General features: G+C 41.9%; 1 protein-coding gene across 6 annotated transcripts in view; it reads left to right on the top strand.

The window, feature by feature from the left end:
* Positions 1-24,744, top strand: part of LOC133151447 (serine-rich adhesin for platelets-like) — a 63,118-nt gene that overhangs the window by 30,646 nt on the left and 7,728 nt on the right. For all 6 annotated transcript variants that reach the window (XM_061274488.1, XM_061274486.1, XM_061274485.1 and 3 more), the window contains 4 exons: positions 2,637-2,801; positions 11,573-11,685; positions 11,793-12,104; positions 16,747-16,813. In XM_061274488.1, the coding sequence (XP_061130472.1) occupies positions 2,637-2,801; positions 11,573-11,685; positions 11,793-12,104; positions 16,747-16,813 (657 nt within the window). The remainder of the gene's footprint in view (positions 1-2,636; positions 2,802-11,572; positions 11,686-11,792; positions 12,105-16,746; positions 16,814-24,744) is intronic.

Genomic DNA, 24,744 nt, shown 5'->3' with positions numbered 1-24,744 from the left:
ATTTGACTTTCATTTCCCCTGAAGTCCACCTATGGGGTACTGCCTTCACTGCCTATCCAAAAAGGAGGCACTTTAAGTGGTCAGACTCTGCTGAATCGTTGTAAATCCAGCCCTCCAAATCTTATCAAGGCCAAATGTTTCAATTCCGACAAGCCGACCTGGTGTCTTGCTGTTATTTATCCGAAATTGGCGCACATGGACTGGCAGTGCGACATATGCCGCTGCATCTCTTGCTCTGGCTGGATGATCAGCAGGAAGCCGGCCACGAGAGGTCCAGTGGACAAGATGCCCCTGACTGCCTCTTTGGCGGCGGCAAACGCAGTTGTTGGTAGGCTCGGAAATGTTTGTCTGCGACACGGAGCTCGTAATAAGGTGAAATCATTCTGCTTATCTTGTCAGTTTAGTCGTCAAAAACTAATTTGGCCTCAACAAGCCATAGGAGCTAGCTGCTAGCGCGACCTAACTGCTGTGTTTGTTTGCCTGTCTGACTATGGAGCTGTAACAACTTACTAAATGTCTGAAACCTACGACCAGTCGCCAAAAAAATTCTTATGCGGATTCCTCCTATTGTTCACTTCGACCTGTAAGAATAATTTTTAAAACGATTAGCATAATATTTGGGATTTTGTGGAGGTATTAGTGGGTTCTGCTCATAGGAGCTCATATTTGAATGAGTATATCTCAAATATTGACCAGGACACATTTATACTTTGACAGGTTGAAGTGAACAAAATGATGGGAATGATGCCTATGAATTTTGGTGCCAATTAATCACGTAACATTTCTGACTCTAGGCGACAATAGAACATGACAAATCAAACCAGGAAACATTACGAATTAGAAGGCTTGCCTTCCTCTTGTAACGTCGACAGGCTGAGATGGAAAAAGGAAAACAGTAAGCCAAGCTCCAAATGTGGGCAGGCCGGTTTGTTGTAAATCACATCCCCCAAAAGGCTTTAAATCACAGATTCTTTCAGTGGCATAATGTTCTTCAGCTCACGGGAGTGACCCATTACCCTTTACAAACAGCCATGTCGATCATTCATCTTCCGAACCGCTTATCTTTACGAGGGTCGCCCAGCTGCCTCAGGGCACTAAGTGGTGTACCGGGCCATTGTAAAAGGGGGAAAATCGCGAGGAGGTGGAATATGCGTCTACATCCGTGACGAATGGTGCCGGGACTCTGTAGTGGTATGCAAGCAATGCTCGCCACTGATGGAATTTGTGATCATTAAGTGCCGTCCTTTTTACTTGCCAAGTGAATTTACTGCAATTCTGCAATTTGCTGACGACACGACTCTGGTGGGTCTCATCACCAAGGGCGACGAGACTCAATACAGGTTGGAGGTTGACCTTCTGACCACGTGGTGCAGGGACAACAACCTCTTGCTGAACGTCAACAAGACCAAGGAGATTGTTGTTGACTTCCGGAAGGGTCACACCCAACACCTGTCGCTGACCATCGACAGTGCTGTGGTGGAGAGAGTGAGCAGCACCAGGTTCCTGGGGGTCCACATCAGTGAGGATCTCTCCTGGTCCACCAACATCACATCACTGGCGAAGAAGGCCCAGCGCCGCCTGTACTTCCTGCGGAAACTCAGGCGAGCAAGTGCTCCTCCGGCCGTCATGACTACATTCTACCATTGAGAGCGTCCTCTCCAGTTGTATCGCTGTTTGGGGTGGTAGCTGCACTGAATACAACATGAAGGCCCTGCAGCGCATAGTGAACACGGCTGGTAAGATTATTGGTGCTTCACTCCCCTCCCTGAAGGACATTTACACCTCCTATCTCACCCGCAAGGCGACCACGATTGTGAGTGATGTGAGTCACCCCGCTCACTCTTTGTTTGACCTTCTGCCCTCTGGGAAGAGGTACAGGAGCCTGCGCTCCCGCACCACCAGACTCACCAACAGCTTCATACTCCAGGCTGTTAGGATCTTGAACTCTCTTCCCCCTTCTGCGTAGCGTCCTGTACTTTTGCGCTATTTCTGACTGTCTGCTGTTTGCACACTTGCTCCATTTTTGCTCCTCTTATTTATTGTTATTTGTTTATTTATTATTTATTCATCACTCTTATTTATTCTTTGTTTGTGCCTTCTTGTTTTTATTTCTTTGTGTTGCTTACTTGTATGTATATTGTGTACTATGTCTTGTCACCGTGGGATAGTGGGAACGTTATTTCGATTTCTTTGTGTCTTTGCATGTGAAGAAATTGACAATAAAGCAGACTTTGACTTTGACTTTGATCCTGAACTGAATCATTTGCAGGGCACACATAGATAAAAACCAAGCCACCGTGCTGCCCTCACGGTAGTGATTGTAAGGTTAATTGAACACATGGCTTTACATTAGAAGAGTTGTAAGCAGTAAGTGCGCTCGATTGTGCGTTTTTAGATTAAGTCAATATCTAATGACAGCTACACCAACTGGTCCTTTGTGAGTGTCATATATGCATTGTGCATCTGTGGAATCATAGCCCATTTCTCATAGAGGACAATTAAGTCTTGCACATTACCACAGTGGCGCTGAATATTATTGGCAAGTCGGAATGTTTTTCCAAATCAACCTGCCTTAACTCTCAGCATTTGGACAAAATCTGCAATAGGATTTGACATCCTCTCTGCTCTCCCCATAGGTGTGAAGGTCCCGTCAGTCAACAACCAGAGCACCGTCAAGACAGCAACAGCTAATCAAACAGCCAAGACATCACAAACTGTCAATCAGGTGTTGACAAAGCAACCATCTAATTTTCCACTGCAGAGAATCACCTCCGCAAGGCTCAGCGGACTCAGCGGAACAGGTAATATGTACTTTGTGGTTGTGTGTGTGTGTGTGTGTGTGCGCGCGCGTGTGTGTGCGTGCGTGCGTGCATGCATATGTGTGTGTGTGTGTGTGTGTGTGTGTGTGTGTGTGTGTGTATATACATATATTATGCCCAACACATTAAATTACATTGCAAATAAACACTGTAAAAATGTACGCAATTAATTTTGAGCGTTATTTCTCTGCAACAAACCAGGCAGGACAACCAAGTGCAGCATGAATAGCGTTATATTGACCACAGGGGTAAGGGGAGTGGAAAGCTGAAAAGCCGGCGGAGCAGGTGCAGCAGCAGAGCTGCGCCGATTGGGCAAGATGAAAGGCGCTGGAACGGGTTTGGTTGCTTGCGGGAGGGAACAGACTGACAGGCAGTCAGGCTGATGAGCAAGCAGATGTTGAGGCGAGTGGCGTAGTCGAATCAGACTGGGGTGAGGCAAAGGTACGGTCAGGGACGAGCGATAGGTCAAGCCGAGCTGGACTTGGGAGAGCCGAATGATCGGACAGACGAGAGGGGAGACGGAGATATGGTCAGAAACATGTAAAAGGTCAGGGCAGCCGGTGTTCAGGGAAGGTCGACAACAGGAATCAACAGGCAACAAGAGCAGGAAGAGTTGATGAGCCCAGAGCAGGTTTTGGTATTCCGCTGATCAGGAACAGGTGGAAGGCAATGAGCGCTTATTAGTATGCGGCGTGGCTGTGAACAATGTGCGTCATAGGCAGGGCGCTGACCAGGGTGCTGGAGGAGCGGGCACGTGATATGCTAAAGCACTCATTTTTATGTTTTTAATCTAGCTTTGTAAACAACATGCCTATAATGCAGTGGTCCCCAACCTTTTTTGCGCCACGGACCGGTTACATGTCAGAAATATTTTCTCGGTCCGGCATTTATATAAATAAATAATACATTTATATAAATAAATAAATAATACATTTATAATAAATATATAAATACGATGAAATAAAATGATACGACTGACATAAAAACAAGTACAAATGACAAAAATAAAACTCACCATTACGTTGAATTATTGGGAGCACTGAGTTTGTTTCTCAGAAACGAGCCGGTCCCATCTAGACGTAATCGGAGACAATGACACCCGAAGTGATTAAGGTTTGTCTTTTATTGCAGGATGCTTGGTCTCCATGTGTTGAAGCAGTTTTGAATGCTTCATTGCCTGGTTAGTTAGCCTGTCGCCACATATTAGCTTTGCGGGCTCGACTGGGGAAACATGTCACGTGACCGGGACGAGTGTCTTGACCTGAATTAATTGATCGTCGATTAAAAAAAAAAAAAATTCTGTGCAGCTTGGCGGCCCAGTACCAAGTGACCCACGGACCGGTACCGGTCCGCGGCCCGGTGGTTGGGCACCACTGCTATAATGCATTGGTTGTCTCTTTAAAGCATTCGTTTTGTCAGTTTTCTGGACTGTTGCAATTCTGACTCAGGGGTTTTTATATCTTTCACAACAAAGAGCAGCTTTGGTCCAGTATCTTAATTCATGTACTTTATATTTTCATTATTCTTCCTATGACATTTTTGAAGGAATTGTATGTGTCTTTTAGTCAGAGAAAGGGACTGGCTTCTTTTGGTGTCCTGACCAGTATGTTTGAGGCAGGAGAGAAACATTTATGCCAGTGCTCTATTGGGTGCCACTTGAATGAAACTCTGCTTATGTGGAGACGACGCACGCTATGATTTTTGTATCAGTTCATACGAGATCGTCATTAAATCTGAGCCAGAACGCTGACTGTTTCATGTAAGTGGAAGTTTATACAAACGTAATTATTATCCTTGTGCAGTCCCTCTGTAATTATTTAACTGCTGCCGGGACACACTCATGCAGGCACAGTTTAGAGCAGAACCACATTTGCAGTAATATTTCATTTGAATTTCAGCTTTGCATCCTGCTTTATGTGTTTGTGGTCAAATCTTAATATGTTTGATGTTCTGTCATTTAAAAAACAACTGGAGCTGCTGGAACACTAATTTGAACATTATATGAAGTAATACAACATCCTGGCCTAAAGGATGCAGAGTTAAAATGTCTTAGCAATCATTTCTGACATTGTGTTAGTGATAGCAAGGAACTTTGTTGGTAGCATGCCACCATGCTGTGGCTTTAGTTTGAGCTAGAGTGTCTGGCTGTTTCCCCTCTGTGGCCGCCTCTGGAAGTCCCTGTGTGGACTGTGGGGAGCTACTCGTCACCAAGAAGCTATCTGCGTTCTGTGCAGTGCGCTCACCCATAACTTCAGAAGGCCCGCGTCTGATTCCAGCATCCAGCAGACCTCTGGCGACAGTGGTTTTCAATGTGAGCTTTTCAAGTGTTCTTGTTTCTTTCTTTAACTTTTTAGGGGCAAGTTTTAATGTAGACTTTATTGATTCTAACATGCAGAGGGAGAGGATTTCAAGACTACTTGGGTTGTGCTCTTGAAAAGTCTGACAGCATCTTTTTTGTTTGTTTTGCTGCTTCTGCTAACAATTATGAACAATCTACAGCACAAATATCAACACTTTGGTTTTCCAAATAGTGTGGCATTGATTTGGGTTATTGTTTACGAATATCTTAATAAACATTGTAGGTACAAATGTCAATATTTATATTTAAATTATTTGTTCAATTGTTTAAGTAGACACAACTGGAAACATATGAACCATTTGTCAATTGATGTGTGATCCTTAATGATAAATGTTACACGTTAATTTCATGATTCATGCACTCCCACAGTGTGTTAGTCAGTAAGAAAATAAGACAAATATACCAACTCCCAAGACTCAAGAATTACAGCTGTTTTTGCACGCCCTATTTTTCGCCTCACTGAAATTAGCTAGTTTTGAGAGGGCAGTCTTATCACATGCAAATAAAACATTCCGCCCTCTATACTGCAGAGGCGGAGCCAATGCCAAGGAAACCTTCTGTTGCCATATTGACAAGAGATGGGGCTAGGATTTGCCTAGTTGTTGAGCCCCAAGTCTAAAAAAGTGAGCACTCACTATAAAGTGCACACAAGCTTCAATAAAGACAGTAGTCATGGAGTTGGGAATTTATCAACTTTACATTATTAATCAGTTGTGTATTGCACCTTTAGTGGTACTTCAGTTATCACACTGTCCATGCGTTTTAACTTGTTTTGCAACTTAAACACGGAAAACGTATTTTGGATTTTTGATGCTGTATCCATCAGTAACATGAATCTCTCACAACCACATCATTCTATTTAATTACTAATTATGATGTAAGTCATCAATGTTGTGGTGGATAAATGTTTTTCTGACTGTGTGACCACGTACTGAAACTGTATTTGACTCCTAGCCATGTGATTAGAATAAATGATCCATGTACTTACTTCTATTATCTACTATTAAAAGTAAATGTTTATAGTAGATGTGTAGTGTAAGTAAAAAGCAAGCAAAAGGTCTCAGAGAATGAGGGTGAGTGAGAGAGACAGAGAATAAACAAGCAGGGAAGATTATACAAATCCCACCCAGTCCCCTCCCCCTCCTTTCAATGCCGCATTCCCCTCTGTCTGTATAACCAAAGCATATCGGCTATTCATACCTTACGAGCAGCTCCAAAATAGCTTTTATTGACTGTAGCTGAAGGTAACCCTCTGTCGGATCGTTTACGATACATTTTTTTGTGATTAAGTAGAGTTTGTGTTCGGTGTGTAGGAGCGGAGACAGACTACAAATCAGTTGCAGCGTTGAGGATTTCCTCTCCTCCCATTTCTCCCTCCCTCTCAGCACATCAATATTGCCTTTCCCCTTCCTCGTTTGCTCCCTCTCCATCTTTTGTCGGCGGATGTTTCACTACCGCCTTGACAGTTGTGGAATTAACAGCTCATTTGGCACCATTTTCTCTTCTTCAATCAGCTACTCAGTTACTCCGACTGCTGTTTTTAGCTGTTGCTGTTTTTTTTTTTCCTAATGTGGCTTCTATATGGATTCAGTGCAGGGCATCTGAATGGATTTCCCCTTTTTATTTTCTAGTCATTCTCTTAATCCTGTATTTTTGTTGGACACAATCTGAGATCCGATGCTCTTCGGCAACAATTTAATTCAGGGCATTTGCAAGGGAAATGGGACATTTATTATTGTACGTATTAATCGGGGGAGATTACAAGAAGCTAACAAGGGCAACTGCTAAAGAAATCAAACAGGTGAGAGGCGCCTTTTGCTGAGACATTTGAGCAAAACAAATATTTCATCTTCCAGCCACGTTGATTTAACCGAGGTGGATTTTTACTGCTGGAGTAAAAGCAAAGAAGATGTTATGGTCTCCAAGACTATCACTGTCCGACTTCCATGTGAAGCTGACAGCCAAAGGACTTTTCCGAAATCTTCAGCTGCTATCAGGATACAGGAAGAACACAGTGGTCTTTCACGCAGGTCTGGAGATGACACTGTGCTCTGTGTCCCCTCAATCATCCTGTCGGCCACCATGTTGTTGTTGTGACTTAAGTACAAACCATTTGAGAAAGTTGTAATCCCCCCCCCCCCACACCATACATTCCTGTCATTCTTAGCCATCTATCTCTTCCATCCTTTTCCCATGACACCTCTTTACCATCTGTTTCCAACCAACGTCAAGCATCCCTTTAGTTGGTCCTTATCTACCAGCCGTACATGGGAGATAGGTTGATGGAGGCATTAGTTAGTCATGAAACTCATATTAATTCCAACACAACATGGACAATCTCTCCCTTTTCTTAAAAAATTGATACCATTGTCAAAAAGGAGTCATAGCACGAGCCGGTGCTAGGTGTATGCCATACACAACATATCTTGTACACACAGTACATAGCTCAGACTGCATCTGCATGTCTTATACAATATTTTTTCACCTCTTTATTTGATTGATTGTATCTGATTGTTGTTTTTCCCTCATCTTAATTTCAAATCTGCCTTCAAAACAGCTACTTGCCTCCCATCTCCTACTGTGCAGCTTTCACATTGGCAGCCATTGTTGCGCCAATCTCACGTTAGCTGTGGGGCTTTTTATTCCTCTGTATACCATTTTATACCTCTGATGTGGCTGTATAGATAAAATAGGGCCATCAGTTGTTGTTCCTTTAATGTTTTTGCACCAGTCTGCACATTTTTCTAAGCTTTCTGCACGAGTGCTTCAGCAGTGGTGTGATGAATTGCAATGACTATTCTCTCCTTTTAGCTGTGCTACTACCCACGGCTAGAGGGAAAGCAGCCACGTGACACACACACGCACTACTAACTAGGAATGGATCTAGAGCTGTCTTTTACTATCTTATCCACTAGAAAGCGTTTCTCATCATTGAGTATATGCGTGTAACATGGCTGTGCCCCCTCTTGTAGACTTATACACTATTGCCTTTGTCTTTTCAAAGTCAATTTGCAGAAGTTCAGGGTTTGGAATATATCTAGCACATATTTGACCACATCTTCGTAGTAATGTTAAGTTTTGTGATGTTGCTTCAGACAAATGTGTCACTTGAGCAGTCTGTCGAAATGTGTATCACATTGGAAATGTAAACAAAAAATAACATAGTGTTCAGTCCTTAATCTTTGACTACACTGCTACATCATCATCATTTTACTGTGGTGATCAAAGTCATTCCTCTTGAGCCATCTGAGCCTAGCTGCACGTGTTTGGCTACTATGTCTGAGCTCCACAGACCCACTTATCCACTGCTGCTTGTTGTCATCATAAAATGTAGGTTAGAGGCTTTAGTCAGTGCACGTTCCCGCATGCACACACGCGCACACACACACACACACACACACGCACACGCACACTCACCCACACACTGCACTGGGATTCAGTTGAGGCCTGGCCAATCGTGCAAGGTTTAATCTGATGTCGAATTTTCTCTAATGCCGTCGCAGATGAAGGCATTAGAGGATGTATCTGCTAAACTGGCTGGAATATTTTCCAATCTCAACAGAAAGCTGTACTAATATTTTTCCCACTGGTCGGAGACGTTCTATGTGAAGATCAAGGCCATTGATGTTTATCACTTTTGATCTAAAATCCAGTTCAAAATGTACATTTCAAAACAACTTGTGGTGAAGCATTTTCTTAGTTATTAATGATTAAGTCATTATATTTTCTTCATGGTCTGGGAGAAATTTAGGAACATGTTTTTGGAAGATCTTTATTTGTTGCCAAATTAAAAATGAGTTCGTCATCAAGCATTGAAACTAAAAGCCAGTTGTGCTCATTAATCTGAATTGTCTTCATTTGAGTCCGCATCACATGTATAAATAATATACTACTACGTATTGTGTATAGACTGTGTATGCATGGGTGGGTGGAATACACACACGCACACACACACACACACACACACTGGCTATGGTCAAATAATTTTCTATGGCATTATCATTTTTGTCCATAAATTCATTAGTTTTAGTTTGATGACAAATGATTTTGTTGAACAACAGTTCAAAAGGAATGTTCTGACATTGATCTATTATTGCTTTTTGTCTGTTTCAACCTTTTTCATTGACCATTGTAGTTTTTTTTCCTTAACATTAACAGAGAGGTACAAACTATTTTGTCCACATATCCATTTCATATCTAGTCTGATGTGTAGTTTATGCTCTAACACACGTTTTAGCGGTGAACGGTCGTCAATGCTACTAACTCCTTTAGAGATTCCCAAATCTTGTGCTTTTCCACTCCTTTTTATTCCTTTATACTCATCCCAACATCATACTTCATAAGAAAATAACACCTCGATTCATTTAATTTTCTAAACAGCACAGTATTTTCAAATGTTGTTGTTCATCTCCTATGTTACATGGCAGTAACAGTCACACTGCAACACTTAGTTACAGTATCTGAGCAAAGTTGAATAATATGGGAAAAGACCAAGTTTAATTTCAGGAATGTATTATGGGGATTTTCATGGTTAAGTTAGACCGAGTCGTCAGACCAATACTGAGCCACTTTTTTGTTTCATCCAGCAGGTGGCAGTACAAAAAAGCCGCATATAATGGAACCATTACGCACAATCATCCATCCATCAATTAAAAAATTAGGAATAAATAAGGCAGATGTACTGTTGTGTCCCATTTTGAAAGTTAAGCAAAATCTGTTGAAATTTGAATCCAACTATTCATGGTTTTAATGCAGAATCCACAATTGTGGAATTGTATTTGTCCACATTGTGACTTTGACACACATCTCCTACCACATTACGTCTCCTACATACTGTACACATCAATAGAATAATATACATCCCCTTTCAGTTGTCTTCTTCGAAGCTATGATGAACTTGTGCAGTTTCTGAGTAGATTTTTATCTTGATATAGGTCAAATGAAAATCTCAGTTGTTTTTTTAAGCTTAAGTTGTTTCATCTGCCAATGACTCAAAGGGCGGCATCATGCAGGCTTCATACCACAATCTACATTATTCTTCTCTTGTGCCCACAATGTCTCCGTTCTACTGTTTAGATGGAGTTAAACATGCTAGTGTTCCTCCTTTCAGTAGGAGAAAACCTGTTAAACTGTTACAATTTTTATTGATTGTTTTGAAGCAGCCGTCAACTCAGAGAATACATGGAAATAAAAATAAAATCCATTACTGTGTGAAAAATTAGGAAAATAAAAAAAGATAGTCTTTTACGGTAAAAAATAAATAAAAATCTATAGTGAGCCTATAGGAGTATAAGAGAAAGCCACAAGTGATACTCTTCTGTTTCTTCTTCTGAACCCTTCCAGCTCCTCTTCCTCTGACCCCTCTTAGTCTCACTCTACCTCTCATCTGCCTTTGACCTCCTTGATCCATACTTTAAATCAAAGGATTTAAACATTTTGTGAAGAAGTGTCAGACAGGTGCTTTTAGTGATTGCATAGTGATCAGACAGTTTCTAAGAGCTTGGAGCATCTGGTTTCTGTTCCGTAACCACAGCTAAAACAATAGAGTTTGGACTTCCTGAATGACATCTGTGTTAATTGTTTTGCCAAACGGTGGGAAAACTGTGTCAATCCAATGAGAATGTGTTAACACATTTGCATGAGCTTTCTCCTGCTCTGCTGAGATGGTGATGATGAAGACGGAGAGGTTCCCAGTTTCTTCAAACAGGTCAAAGGAATCAATAAAAACTGTAAATTAGAGTTAGCATGCATTCTTGGGAGCGGGTATTTATGTGCTCCCAATGAGCAGCCATGTGCTATGCTGCTTACAGTGGCACATATGGTGCTCTTCGGATTAATTCCTTTAAAGTGAGTTTTATTTCCAGTCAGGAATCAACTATTTACCTAGTGAAGCCAGAAGAGCCAATAAAGAATTGCCAGCTAGAGAGGGAATCAAATGAAGAGAATGCAGAGTACAGAGATGGACTACTGGGAGACAAAGTGAGCCTAGGCAGAGACATTAAAGTTGCTTTCTAATTGCTTTTGTCTGTAATGCACCCCTTAATGCGCACCGACTCCATCTCGCACAAGTACACATACCACAAACACACACACACACATTCTTGCCATCAATACCACACGATCTCATGATGCATCTATCTAAGCCTAGGCAGTCAGAAGGGCGTATTCTCTGATGACAGTGGATGCATGAGACAATTTTGTGTGTGTTGTTTGGATCTAATTTCCTCTTTTGTCTTTTGTCGACACAAATTTTGTAATGGTCTGACTGTGTGTGTGTGTGTGTGTGTGTGTGCGTGTGTACGTGTGTGCGTGTGTGCGTGTGTGTGTCAGGGGGTTCAAGCCATGTTGAATATCATGCCTGTCAACCACAAAACAAGAGGATGTTCTTTTGCAGTTGACAAAAACAAGCCAAGGGACGTCCATGCAAGATCCACAAACAATCGCAGCAGCTCACCACTTCCATCACTTGCACCAGGAAACAAGCAGCAGAATCTGTCACGAGCACAGGTATGCAGTCTACTGATCATTATCTATCAATGTGATAGTGTCGGTTCCTTTCTTTTTTTTCCCCCCTATTGATTCTTGAAGTCTGAAAATGCGATATTTTTTCCAAGGGTCAAGATGTGGTGAACACCAGTGTGCCAGTGACACCAGTTTACCCCGCGTCTGTTTCCATAAACGCTGGGTTGGGAACAACGGGACCCAGTGCACCAGCGTTCAAAGCAAGAACAAGTTCTCGTTCCAGCCCTAAAAATGGAATGCGTTTGCAAAGTGCAAACAAGCCTGCTGTGGTCGCAGCTAAACCGAACCAGAGCAAAGAGATTACGGAGGATAAAAAACAGGCCAGCCATCTTTGGAAACTTGTCATCCAAGCAAATAAAAAAGTGGAGGCGTTTGCTACGGTGATTCAGCATCTCTTCAATGAGGTACATTTTGTTATTACTGGTTCTTTTATCCCAAACAAATTATTTAGGTTTCATTACCTGACATGTTTCGGCTATCACTTCCGCCTTCATCAGAAGAAATGTTAAAATTGACATAATTAAAAATAATTGACAATTGAAAGCAAGATGAACATAGTAGAACTATTACGAGGTACATTTTGTTTCTCATGGTTCATTATTAGTTCTTTATTATTACTTCACAAAAAGTAGAAAAGACTGTATAAGAATTCTCAGGGGTCACGTTTTTTTAATGGTCCAGTTTTTTCGAAGGTGAGAGGGAAAAACAAATAAATACAGAAATATAAAATTGTAATTGATTATAAATAATGAAATAAATACATGCCATCATTTTGGTCCGCAACCTGCGCACCCTTCTGTCCTTATTCATGCAATCGTCTGTCCGGCTGTCCGCCCTTGTCATTTTAAAATCATAGTCCAAGAGATGAGAAACCAATTTTGATTAAAATGGTGGAGTGTATATATCAGAGTATCTACAGCAGGGGTCTCAAACTCCAGTCCTCGGATGCCGCATTCCTACATGTTTTCCAAGTTTCCCTCGTTAAACACACCTGATTCAATTATCAGGCTCCTGCAGAACGTGAGGATGAACTGATCATTTGAATCAGGTGTGTTTAACGAGGGAAACTTGGAAAACATGTAGGAATGCGGCCCCCGAGGACTGGAGTTTGAGACCCCTGATCTACAGCATACGGTGGCTGCCAAAGAACTTTACAAATCCTCACATTCACTTATATACGTATTATCCATTCCTTATTTCCACCGCAGTCGGTGGAAGCAGGGGAGACATTTCTCCAAGGTTGGAGTTGCTGACGGGGGTCAAAGTCATTGCAGGTCGTCAACACGGGAAGGCCAGCAGCCCAACAACACACACACCACAGGGAGTCGAAATCGAAATTTATCTGCCACTCATTTTTTCTCGTGTTTCCACTCAGTATTCACTCTTTGTTCTTATCCGCTCCTAGTTCACAACAGCACACTCATGAGCCTGCCATCTTCCTCCAGAGCATTTCTCTCTGCATACATTCGCCACACAGACACAGCCGCCGCGCACTAAGCTGTCACAATACCCGCAACAACACCAATAGGTTTTGAATTTAAAATGACCTACTTTAACCAGGGCTCCACTCTGCATTGTAGCCAAGGGTAGAATCTAACCCAAGTCGGTTATTGTGGTGGCATATAATTTATTATTGGGATGTTCTCTCTGGGGCAAACAACTTTCATTTTTTGCCACTTGCGACAGCGTGACAGAAAGGCTAACGGCAGCGGTTTCAATAATAACACTCTGTTACTTTCTACTCAGTATGGTTCCAAATGTTTCTTATAGCCCATTGTTTCTTCTGTGTTGTGTATGAATGAAGCACCTGCATCATATAATTAAAGTTTTCATTTCATTTTTCACTTCCATTTGCTCAGCTTTATTTGTCATCAGATTAATTAAACTGAAAATATTTGTTTGGTTCCTTGAAAAGGAGTGGGTGCTATTTTAGGACAGGACCAGGATGTAGTCATTCAGAGTCCTGGAAATGGATCACTTACTTGGTATACAATGAATGTACTACTAAGCTCCCTTTATTTGAGCATTAGGTAGGGAATTTTAGATTGATTATAATTCTGCCTAGTTGTATTTTGACTTGAGTGCCCTAACTTATAAGTTTTTTAAATTTACTTTGCGCTACGACCTAAAATTAGTATTACAAAAAAGCTTCAGATAAAGCTCCCCTCAAAAGAAAGAAAAGTGGAGTGACAGTCAGCGATGCATTTTAAATAAAGCCTGTGAAACACAAATATAAAATGATAACGCCTGTAAATGGCTCCAGAAGGCCAAATTCAAGTCCAAAGTATGTTTAAAAAAACAATTTTCAACTGTGCCCTTGCGCCTGAAATTATTTTAAACAATACATGGTACGATACAGGCGTTGCTTCTTTAACACATGCACGAATTGGAAGCATTCTTTTTTTTCTCTATGTGCATGGATCACGCGACTCCCAACACTTACGGTTATATGGTGCTTGTTTCAAAATAAGCTGAATAAAAATGAACTGCATACATTTTGCCTGACAGGCAGAAGACTCCCTGCATAGGAACTGCCGATGGGCCATTCTGTTGCCACCAAGTGTACGCGGGCCCTACGTTTGTCACCCCGGTTTTAGACAATGCACTCTGCGCTATCTTGACGTTGGTAGGAACAGAAATGTATGGATATTCAATTGATTTTAATGGAACCATTGATATAATAATGAATTGGGTATGAAATTTGGTTCCATCGCAAATGAAACCTGTAAGATAAGATACCACTGTCTGGATTTTTTAAGAATAAGAACTGATCTAATTTATTTGTGATATAGAAATTGCGTTTAGTGTTTATTCCAGACAGGGGGGGAAAATTAGCTAAATGCTTTTTGGCACAAATGTAGTAGCAAATGTGCATACATTGCATACATACAATATTTACACAAGCAGAACAGAACACCTGTTACCGTATATACCATTCACCGTCTCTCTGAGGAAATGTTTCTCCTTATCTTTTGGAAAATCCCATCCCACTGCCTGTTAAAGTTTTTGTGTGTTTGCTCCTGACTGGTTTATTGATGGTGCAACGTAGATGGGAGGGTGGAGGGTGTTACTGTTAGTGTAGTGGAGGAATGCAGCTGCTATCACTCTTTGATTTGGAAGCGTGAGATAACGTCTCCATGAATTCCATGATTATCTAATCTGCCTCCTGCACTCAAAAGGTGACTGGTGAATAACGACCGAGCACTTGATGCCGACACCTTCCCCTGAGGGTTTTTTGGGTAGGCGGTGGCCCTCTGCTGTTGTGACAAGGCTTGGAGCTTTTTTTTTTAGGATAGTTGATGTCAGGGTACTTTAAAGCCACATTCTTTGGATTTGGTCGGCTTGTTTGTCTTGCTTGCTGCTATGGGACAGCAAATGCATTCCTAATGATGTAGACTTTTACACCATTGACGTTCCAATTTGTCCTTTCTGAGCAGTAATGATAAAGAGCCAGGGAAAATGGTGAGCTATTCTTTTGATTGCCGCTTTTCAAGTTTTGTATGTAAATGATTGATGCACCAAGATACCAGAGACAGGGGTTTAAGAATACTTGAGTACTCTAAGAGGGTGAGAAGGACGTGTGTGTCCAAATAACTTGAATTCCTACATCATACGGTATTCTAGACTGGAAGGGGCGGGCCGGATAGAGGGTGGAGGGAGGACAAGCGGCACTTTGGGGAGCAGGTAGTGTGTGGGTGGAGTTTAAATGACTGACTGAGCCATCCACAACACAGGGAAGACGGGGAAAGACATCATGTCTTTTGCCATATGCTGCTGAGAGGATGAGGGAGTGAGAGATGAGCTGAAGAGACAAGTGTGTGTGTGCTTTGTGTGCCTGAGTATTTGTTTGTTTGCGTGTGTGTGTGTGCCTGTGTGTATAACTGTGTTTTTTAATTAAACCATCATGGGCTCCACAGCCAGCAAAGCTCAATACAAGGCTCCCCGTGTTCGCAAGAAGAAACGTAAGGTCTGTTTTTCTTTTTAGTGCTCGTCATTGCAGCTTTGGAAACCCTCTCAGAAGTAACGTGACAAACTAGAGGACTCTTTTTGAGTGATACCACTTTGTTGTCTGATTTGAATGCTGCTTTTCCATCTGGATTACTAAAAAAACAGTTCGCTATTAATCATGAATGCGTTTAAGTAATAGAGCGCTGAACCAACGCCACCGTGAAGCTTGAACTATCCTTATCACGTTGGTTTATGACATGCGATTTTATTACCAGCTTTGTACGACTGCTTGAAGAGGCTAACAGTTGTTTTTCACAGTCAATGTTGTTTTTCCACCTCAGTCTGATTTTTCACTTAACTGACTCCTCGAGCAACAGATGGACTTTATGGCTGCGTGTGTGCGTGCTTCCGCACGTGTGCAACCAGGCACAAAAATCCCCTTTTTCTATTGTACGTAAATTGCACTGCTTTTGTGTTGTTATTTTGTGCTTGTGTGTCAGTGAAAGATGCAAGAGTGTTGAAAAGTACACTGAACGTGGTCAGCTGGTGTATGCTGTGTGAATAATTTGGTGGAGGCAGCCTCGTGTCTGACGGGGAATTCATGTTAAAGACGGTTCTGTTGGCAAATTCTCATTTTGTTAGCAGGTGTCAACTTTTTTTGCAGCCTTGAATGTTCTGTAGGAACCTGACACGAGTCATAATAAACACTTTATAGGTACACTTGCAGAAAGAAATGAGATCCAATGCAAAAACTATCACAAAATCAGCTTTTGCCAATCTGCCAAATGCTCTTTTTGTCATCGTCAGAGAGGTGTTAGCTCATAATGTGGCATTGCATCTTGCTGTGCGGTGTGTCTAATATTCATTAATATCATCAAATTTAGCAACAAAATTGCAATCCACTACCACAACAAAGCATATAAACACGTAGTGGAGCTAACATGTCTTTTATATCTCGCCTACAGAATACTTCATGTTGTGGCAGACGAATGTCTTGTACACAGATAAAACATTGGATTTTGGAACAAATCTAATGCAATAGTGTTTTTATTGTTGAGCGACTTTCTCATGTTATATTGTTTTTTTCTCTTTCTGCAGCATGAAGAGGCTTTCAAGCTAAAGACGGACTTGTCACTAGAACTGGCAAAGCTGAAAGAGGAGCTGGGTAAGCACCCAAAGAAATGATAACCACAAATAACTTTCACTGTAAACACTGTGCCCATTATTTCTGTTTTTAGCAATGCGCTTCTCAGAAAAGGGAAAAGAGAGCTGTAGGGCAACTGCGCAGGCTCTAACCTGCCTGTCATTTCCATAGTGTACATACCGTACATGCGCGTATGATTGTTTTATTCAGATTGACTAACAACAGAAAACCCAGGCAACAGAAAACTCAAATTGTGTGCCGGAGTGACAAGATCAAGATATCTGTGGTTGCTCTACGCTACACTTCATACATGTCGTTCACTGCACAGTGGCATTCATTCGCTGGAATAATGTGAGCCCTCTGTACTGCAGTCAAGTTGGAAGAGGTGAACCGGGGCACGGCAAAAATGCCCCGACACAAAAGCGTGTCTGCTCGCCCAAACTGGATGATTCTAATTACCACTTTGCAGAAGGGAAACAAGGAGTAAACAATACACAGTCAAAAGCCCGGGCTTTTTTGACATGCACGGCACGTTCGTGGCCATGCCTTTTTATTCATGCAACCATTAATTTATTCTTTCATTCATAGCATTTAGAAAAACAAAAATGTTTCCCTTTATATTGGAAAGACTAAGAAATAATCAAAGTTAAGAAATTTGCAATGATGCAGTTGTGTATTATGAAGTGAGGACATGTCCATGTCAGACCTTGTCAGTAAGAGTATTAGCATCAAAGAGCAATGCAATACAGAGCAGAAAAAGGGTCAATATTGAATTTTGGGATTCATATGTGTTTGATTAGACTAGTGTGAGTATATTTTACTACACCATTTCAGTTTTGTCCTGCGTTAACTAGTTTATGCATGACTTTACAGCTAAGAATACATTAAACCAGTTCAGTGTCCTTGTGGTATGAGTGTCCGCCCTGAGACTGGGAGGTCATGGGTTCGATCCCCGGCCGAGTCATACCAAAAAGACTATAAAATGGAACCCCATGCCTCCCTGGGCATTAAAGGTTGGATTGGGGATGCTGTGAGAAGCTGTGCCCCACATTCATTATTAGCAATGTATAGCTTCTACTATGGAAGCTCGTCTGAGGATGGCCTAACTAATACATCAAAACAATTACAGTGTGTGAATGCAGTGTTATTTATCAAGACACTCATAAACTCTAGAAAGTGTATTCCAAAAATCTATGGAGGTTTTACAGTACCTAAGCATTGCCTAATACTCCATAACTCCAAACTGAAAAGACCTTTCCTGGTCTCAGACATTTTTCTTTGATGAACACTTCGCACTTTCCACTTTCATTCCACCATTTGTCGCATCGCTGACTATAATGTTTCTTTTACTGCATGTTTGACCTTTGGCGCATGTCTTTAAACACGGAGCTGAAGAATGTTCGCATAGACCGTTGCTCTCACACACAGACAAACACACGTACACACACGCAGACCACACTGTTAGTAAAACCTTCATTCTCTTTCAGTGAGTCTTAACAGGAACAACCTGTCGTGTCCCATTTGGCGGTTTAATAGTTTTCCTGTGACATGTTACGTCACATGCTCTATCTGTTGCAACTGTCTAGCTAAAAAAGAACTGTCTTGCTTGGTTTGTTTTGTTTGGCATACTCTGGGCTAAGTAGCCCTGAATGAGTGCTGTTGGATTTTGTCCACAATTTAGGAAGCGCGCTATCTGCGCCTCACGGCAAAAGCCATTGCCAATCACCTGTTATCCAATTTACTCACCAATTTCCTTTGATTTCTTCAGATTTAGGAAAATGCTAAAACACTGAAGCAGAAATTAGACTTACACAGGTTGGTTGAGTTCAATCACAATTCTTGTTAAGAAAGCTCTGTTTTCAGAAAAGTACAATACAGCGTTGGGCCTTTCATGCGACCATGCTCAAGAGCAGAAAGTCTCCATTCAGAAAAGGCAACTTTCAAGGTTCTTTGGTCAGCTTATATTCAGTTGCACATGCCGGTCTGGGCCGAGTTTGATGGGTGATGAGTCTTTTGGGGTGGGGCAAGTTCGCAGGAGAGTTTGATTCCATGGAAGTGGGTGCTGGTTCGGTGAGAGCTGGTTCTGTGGGGTTGGATGCTGATTATGGGCGATTCGATGTGTGTGGGGGCTGTTGTTTTCCTTTCCGTCTTTCAGCCTGACTCAGGTCTTTGGCCGGGTTCTTGGCTGTCTCCCTCTGGCACCTCTACCGGTTTTATCTCCAAGTGTCCTTCCTGTAAACCAAGGGTCCCCAAACTTTTTCCTGTGAGGGCCACATAACTTTTCCCTTTTCTGATGAGGGGCCGGTGTCAGTTTGTAACAGAAAAAGTGTGACGATCGTAGGGGAGCTTAAAATTTTTATTGTTTTCCAGAAAGCCACACATAACCAAATAACTGTTATTTAATAACCCTTTCCAGGTTCTTTACAGAAAAAAAAGTCAGGAAACAAATAATAACACTATTAATGAAATAAATAATAACTAAATAACCCTCTCTGAGTTCTTCACAGAAAAAAATGGAAATAACTAATAACTAAATAACTCTCTCTGGGTTCTTCATAGAAAAAAAGCCATAGAACATTAACTTAACAGATACTCTTAACAGATAAAAGATCAGCTCAGTTCTCAGAGCAGAATCTCTCTGACACATATGAGCAGTCTCTTAAAGTTCTTGTGTTCCTTCCTTATAATCCTTTTGTAGGTTCCAGTAGGCTTGTAGACACCGCTGTTTGCAGCTCTCTCTCATCAACTTCCCTGTGAAACCCACAAAGGAAGCAGGTTGAGAAACTGAAATAAGTGATACAGCACCTACACAGCACAATACATTTCACTACCAGTAGGGTTGTAAACATGGATTCTATCCCAGTAGATTTTATTATGATTATATTTGTTTATGCTCAGAATGACTCATTCAAGTCAGAAAAGTGAGCTTACCTATGTATGTTCATCAGTGTGAACTGTGGGCCTGCATCTGGCTGGTGAGAAGTTGAATATCAGGTTCCATTCTAGTTACAGCCAGTCTCAAGCACTGATGCAAATGTTCATCTGTCAATCTTGATCATCGAAGTTTTCAGCAGTTTCATGCGAGAAAAGGTTTTCTCGCAGATATACGTGCTGCCAAAAACTGTGGACATTTTCATTGCGTGTTTTTTGATGTTTGGATATGTGTCGTTTGGGAGGGCAGCATAGAAGTCAATGAGACTGTTGGGCTTGAATGCGCCTTTCAGAACATCACAGTTCTGTAACTCAGCCAACTCAAACTGATATGACGGCTGGGCTTCATCAATGTCGGCAACAAAGGGTTTCTGAAAAAGACGGATTTCTTTTGCATGAACATGTAGTTCACTGAATCGCACACCGAACTCCGCCTTCAGCATTTCCAGTGCTTCCACGCACTTTTCAGCTGGGAACGGGACCGCTGGGTTCTCTGTAGACAGGTTTTGGGTAGCAGGAAGATGGACAAAGTTGCGCTTTGTCACTTGTTCCAAAAGCAGCGCTAATTCCACCTCAAATGCTTTTATGTGTATGTATACATGTCGCAAATGAGTTTCCCCTCACCTTGTAGCTGCAAGTTAAGGCTGTTAAGTATTTCTGTCACGTCTGTTAAGAATGCGAGGTCCCATTTCCATTCTGGGTCGATCAGCTCTGGGACCGTTTTGTCTTTTAAATGAAGAAATGCGTTAATATCGGGTAGCAGTTCGTAAAAACGCCTCAAAACTCTGCTCAGCCATCGGACCTCTGTGTAGTACAGCACATCTCCGTCCGTAGACTCCAGTTCAGACAGGAATTCTTGGAACTGCCTGTGTTTAAGTCCCTTTGCTCTGATGAAGTTTATGCACGACACCACAACCTTCATTACAGAATCCCACGTCAACACTTTGCAGCACAGTGCTTGCTGGTGAATTAGGCAGTGGACTCGTAGCGGGGCGGTGAGACCCCTTTTTTCCAACTCCCGGTTCATGCGTCCCATTAGACCCCGAGTTTCGCCCACCATGCTAGGAGCCCCGTCAGTCGTGATGCTAGCTAGCTTTGACCAGTCCAGGTCCAACTCCTCCATGGTTTGGCACACTTTGTCAAAAATTTCCTCTCCCGTTGTAGTCCCTTTGAGACTTTGGAGGGCTGCCAGCTCCTCGCATATCTCAAAGTTTGCGCTAACTCCACGAATAAAAATGAGCAGTTGCGCTGTGTCTTGCACGTCCGTGCTCTCATCCAGTGCTAATGAAAAAAAGTCAAATTCTTTCGTCTTCTGCTGCAGCTGGGCATATACCACACATGTCAAACTCAAGGCCCGGGGGCCAGATACGGCCCGCCACATCATTTTATGTGGCCCGCAAAGACAAATTTTGCATCATATTCAGTCATTACTGGAATTGCAAATTGTCTTCACTTTTAATATATAATTTTTTAATATCTGACCATTTTTTTCTCGTCTGATTTGAAAACAAGTTATTTGTCAGTTTGTTTTGTAGCTTTTACTGTATATAATATGAGGTGCTCATACATTTATTTGGGTTGACAGTTATACTGGCCCTCCGAAAAAGAAGCTATGACTGCAATGCGGCCCGCGAAAAAAACGAGTTTGACACCCCTGGCATATACATTACTCCCGATTTCTTCAACGCGTCTGGTGATTGTACTCGCCGACAGACTTACGGCATTAAATGCATCTTTCTTCCCGGGACACACCTCCTCCGCGACAGCATCCATACATTTCTTAACAAACTCTCCGTCAGTGAAAGGCTTACCGCTGCTTGCTATCAGTTTAGCAACCCGAAAGCTGGTCCGAACGGATGCCTGGTTCAGCTGAGCCTGGCGTACAAATGTATTCTGCTGAGATAGTAGTCCACTTTTTAGCTTTGAGAGTTTGTCTGCTCGTATTTGGCCTTGCAAGCTATCGTACTTGTCTTTGTGACGGGATTCATAGTGTCGGCGAAGATTGTATTCTTTGAATACCGCCACCGTCTCTTGACAGATGAGACAAACAGCCTTTTCTTTACATTGAACAAAAAAATAATCGTTTGTCCACTGCAGGTTAAATACCCTGCATTCTGAATCAATTTTCTCTTACCTAACCTTTTCGCCATTATTCCGTTCTCTCTTTGACAGGGCCGGCGGGCTTAGGATTTTTTTTCTGGAGGCCAAATAGGAAAAAAATCCGATAGCGTCTCTGGTATTGTTCAGAGGGCCGGGCCAAATGTGCTGACGGGCCGTATCCGGCCCGCGGGTTGTAGTTTGGTGACCACTGCTGTAAACCATTCTTGCACATACATTCACTTCGCCCATTGTCGCACACCGCCCATTCATCATTCTTTCAATTTTGTACGGAATTATGTGAGCTTTTGGCTGTGACATCATCAATTTATTAATGTTCCCTGACTATGCAAAGTTTGTACTCACCACTTACCATATTTTTGTTTGTTTGTTCTTTTGATACTCCATGTACTTGCTTACGCCATCATATTCTTAGTTTAATCATGCTTCCAACCATATCTTTTCTTTGTTCGACAAAATATTTCCCTCTGTCCAGAATGTTCAGTAGTAATCGAAAACCGGCGTCTAGCATTTGTCAAAACAAGATACAATCTTGTCCATTTTTAGACGACTTTGGCAGTGTCCGTGATTTAGAAAATCATCAGGCATGCATTAAACAGTTCCTTAAGGGTCATTAAGCTATTCAGGCAATATATCAAAAAACATTTGTTATTTCAACGTGCTCAGAAATACATATCAGATCATAAAGTTAAAACCTTTGTCATTACCCCCTATCAAAAATGTCTAGTTATGTCTGCTTTATTGATTTGGTGTGTAGGTATAACTATATGCTTAAAATGTTTCTTTTATTGATTTAATATGTGATTACCGTTTTTTTCCGTGTATAGTGCGCAAAATTTAACTAATTTATTGTCCTAAAATCTGGGGTGCGCATTGTACATGGGTCCAAAAAAACTTTTAATTTTTTTTTTTTTAAATTTTTTATTTTTTATTTTTTTATTTTTTTTAAGTCCCAATGATCGTCACACACGTAGGGAGGCAATGGGTCCCATTTTTATAGTCTTTGGTATGGTCTTAACTAGGCTGGATGTAATTTTTTTTGTTGGCGTTGATTTCTCCGACTGCCCGTAAACGCACCACCGCGCTCCGTGCGCGCACGGGACAGCAAACGAGCAGGTGATCAAGCAAGCGTCTGATACGAGAGCATTGCGGTCGCATGGAGCGTGTTTGAAGTGAACAGCAGAGAAGAAAGGCAAAGTGTTGTGAAATAAAATGCACAGAACGGATGCGCAAGACACGTCAGCTATATAAAGAGCGAGAGTTGTTTTCTTCCTATTAGTTTCAATTCACAGTTTAATTAGCAGTTTCAATCAGCAAATAACAAAATGCGTATTACAGGTAATATTTTATTTCACAACACTTTGCCTTGTTCCTTTGGTCTCTGCTGTTCATCCTAAAACACAAAGGCGCTCTTTAAGCAATGCGACAGTGAGCGCCCGGCGTGCTGCGGTTGCGCGACCGCACCAAATTAAGCTCCCTGCGCAGTGCGCACTGAGGTCCACTTAAATTTTAGAAAGTACATCAGGACTTTAAAAATATCTTCTAAATTTCAGCGACGGCTCTGTCACAATAATCAACCAGCGCGGTGCAGTTGGGCGGTCGGCGGCGCGCTACGGTTGAGCGTTCTCTCGCGCGCTCTCTCTCTCGCTCTCGCACACACGCAAACGGGATATCATACGGAGGCCGCCATTACAGATGCGCAGAACGGATGCGCAAGACACGTCAGCTATATAAAGAGCGAGAGTTCAGTTCTCTACCTAAATCCGTATTACAGGTAATATTTTATTTCACAACACTTTGCCTTGTTCCTTTCTTCTCTGCTGTTCACATTCAAACACGCTCCATGCGACCGCAATGCTCTCGTATCAGACAAGGCTTGCTCGATCACCTGCTCGTTTGCTGTCCCGTGCGCGCACGGAGCGCGGTGGTGCGTTTACGGGCAGTCGGAGAAATCAACGCCAACAAAAAAAATTACATCCAGCCTAGTTAAGACCATACCAAAGACTATAAAAATGGGACCCATTGCCTCCCTGCGTGTGTGACGATCATTGGGACTTAAAAAAAAAAAAAAAAAAAAAAAAAAATTTAAGATTTTTTTTAAAAAAATTCATAAAAATTGGGTGCGTATTATACATGGGTACAAGCTTTTTTCCAGCATCAGCATGCCATTTTTAGGGGTGCTTACTATACATGGGGGCGCACTATACACGGAAAAAAACGGTATACTTGTCTGCTTATGTACTTTATTCAATGAGGTTTGAGCATATCTGTTTTTGTAGCTAGGCAGGACTTTTTGTATTTCGACCCCATTCCTTCACTTTGAATATTATGGATGCACTATGTGCATTGAAGCACGAGCCGAACTATAATATTTCCCTCAGCTGTTATTGACTTTTTGTTTCCATCACCACTGGAGCAGCTGCACGCCCACAAAGCACACACACAGTGAGTTGTATTCAAAGGGTCGCAGCAACTGCCATAGCGACAGCCAGTTGTTACTGCATATACAGTAGTTCAATTACAAGTCAAGATATGATCACAGCTACTGGATGTGGTTAATTTCTAGCTCTCTTTTTCAGTACCACCAGCTGTGTTATACTGTGTGACACATTGAAGTTAAAGGCACTATTGCATTATCTGTGAAATATTAGTTGATAATATTTGTCAACCATTTTTTAAATCAGTCCTGCAAGAAAGGTTTTCGAGATTAATTTTTCTGACGGGGGGAGAATAAAAAGGCTTTTATTGTCATTGTACAGCAACAGACAAACTGGAGGTCCAACAAAATTGCAAGTGGCTTTACAGACTTCATACAGTGAGAGCTTTGTGTGTATTTGGTGACCTGTGCATGTGTGCATTTGGGTAGAAGCTGTCCCTAAGTCTGTTATTGTTGGATGCACCTG

This window comes from Syngnathus typhle, linkage group LG3 (assembly GCF_033458585.1).
Source record: "Syngnathus typhle isolate RoL2023-S1 ecotype Sweden linkage group LG3, RoL_Styp_1.0, whole genome shotgun sequence".
NCBI classification, from domain to species: domain Eukaryota; kingdom Metazoa; phylum Chordata; class Actinopteri; order Syngnathiformes; family Syngnathidae; genus Syngnathus; species Syngnathus typhle.
Note: the sequence above shows the minus strand (reverse complement) of the source record. Positions and strands in the feature narration are given on the sequence as shown.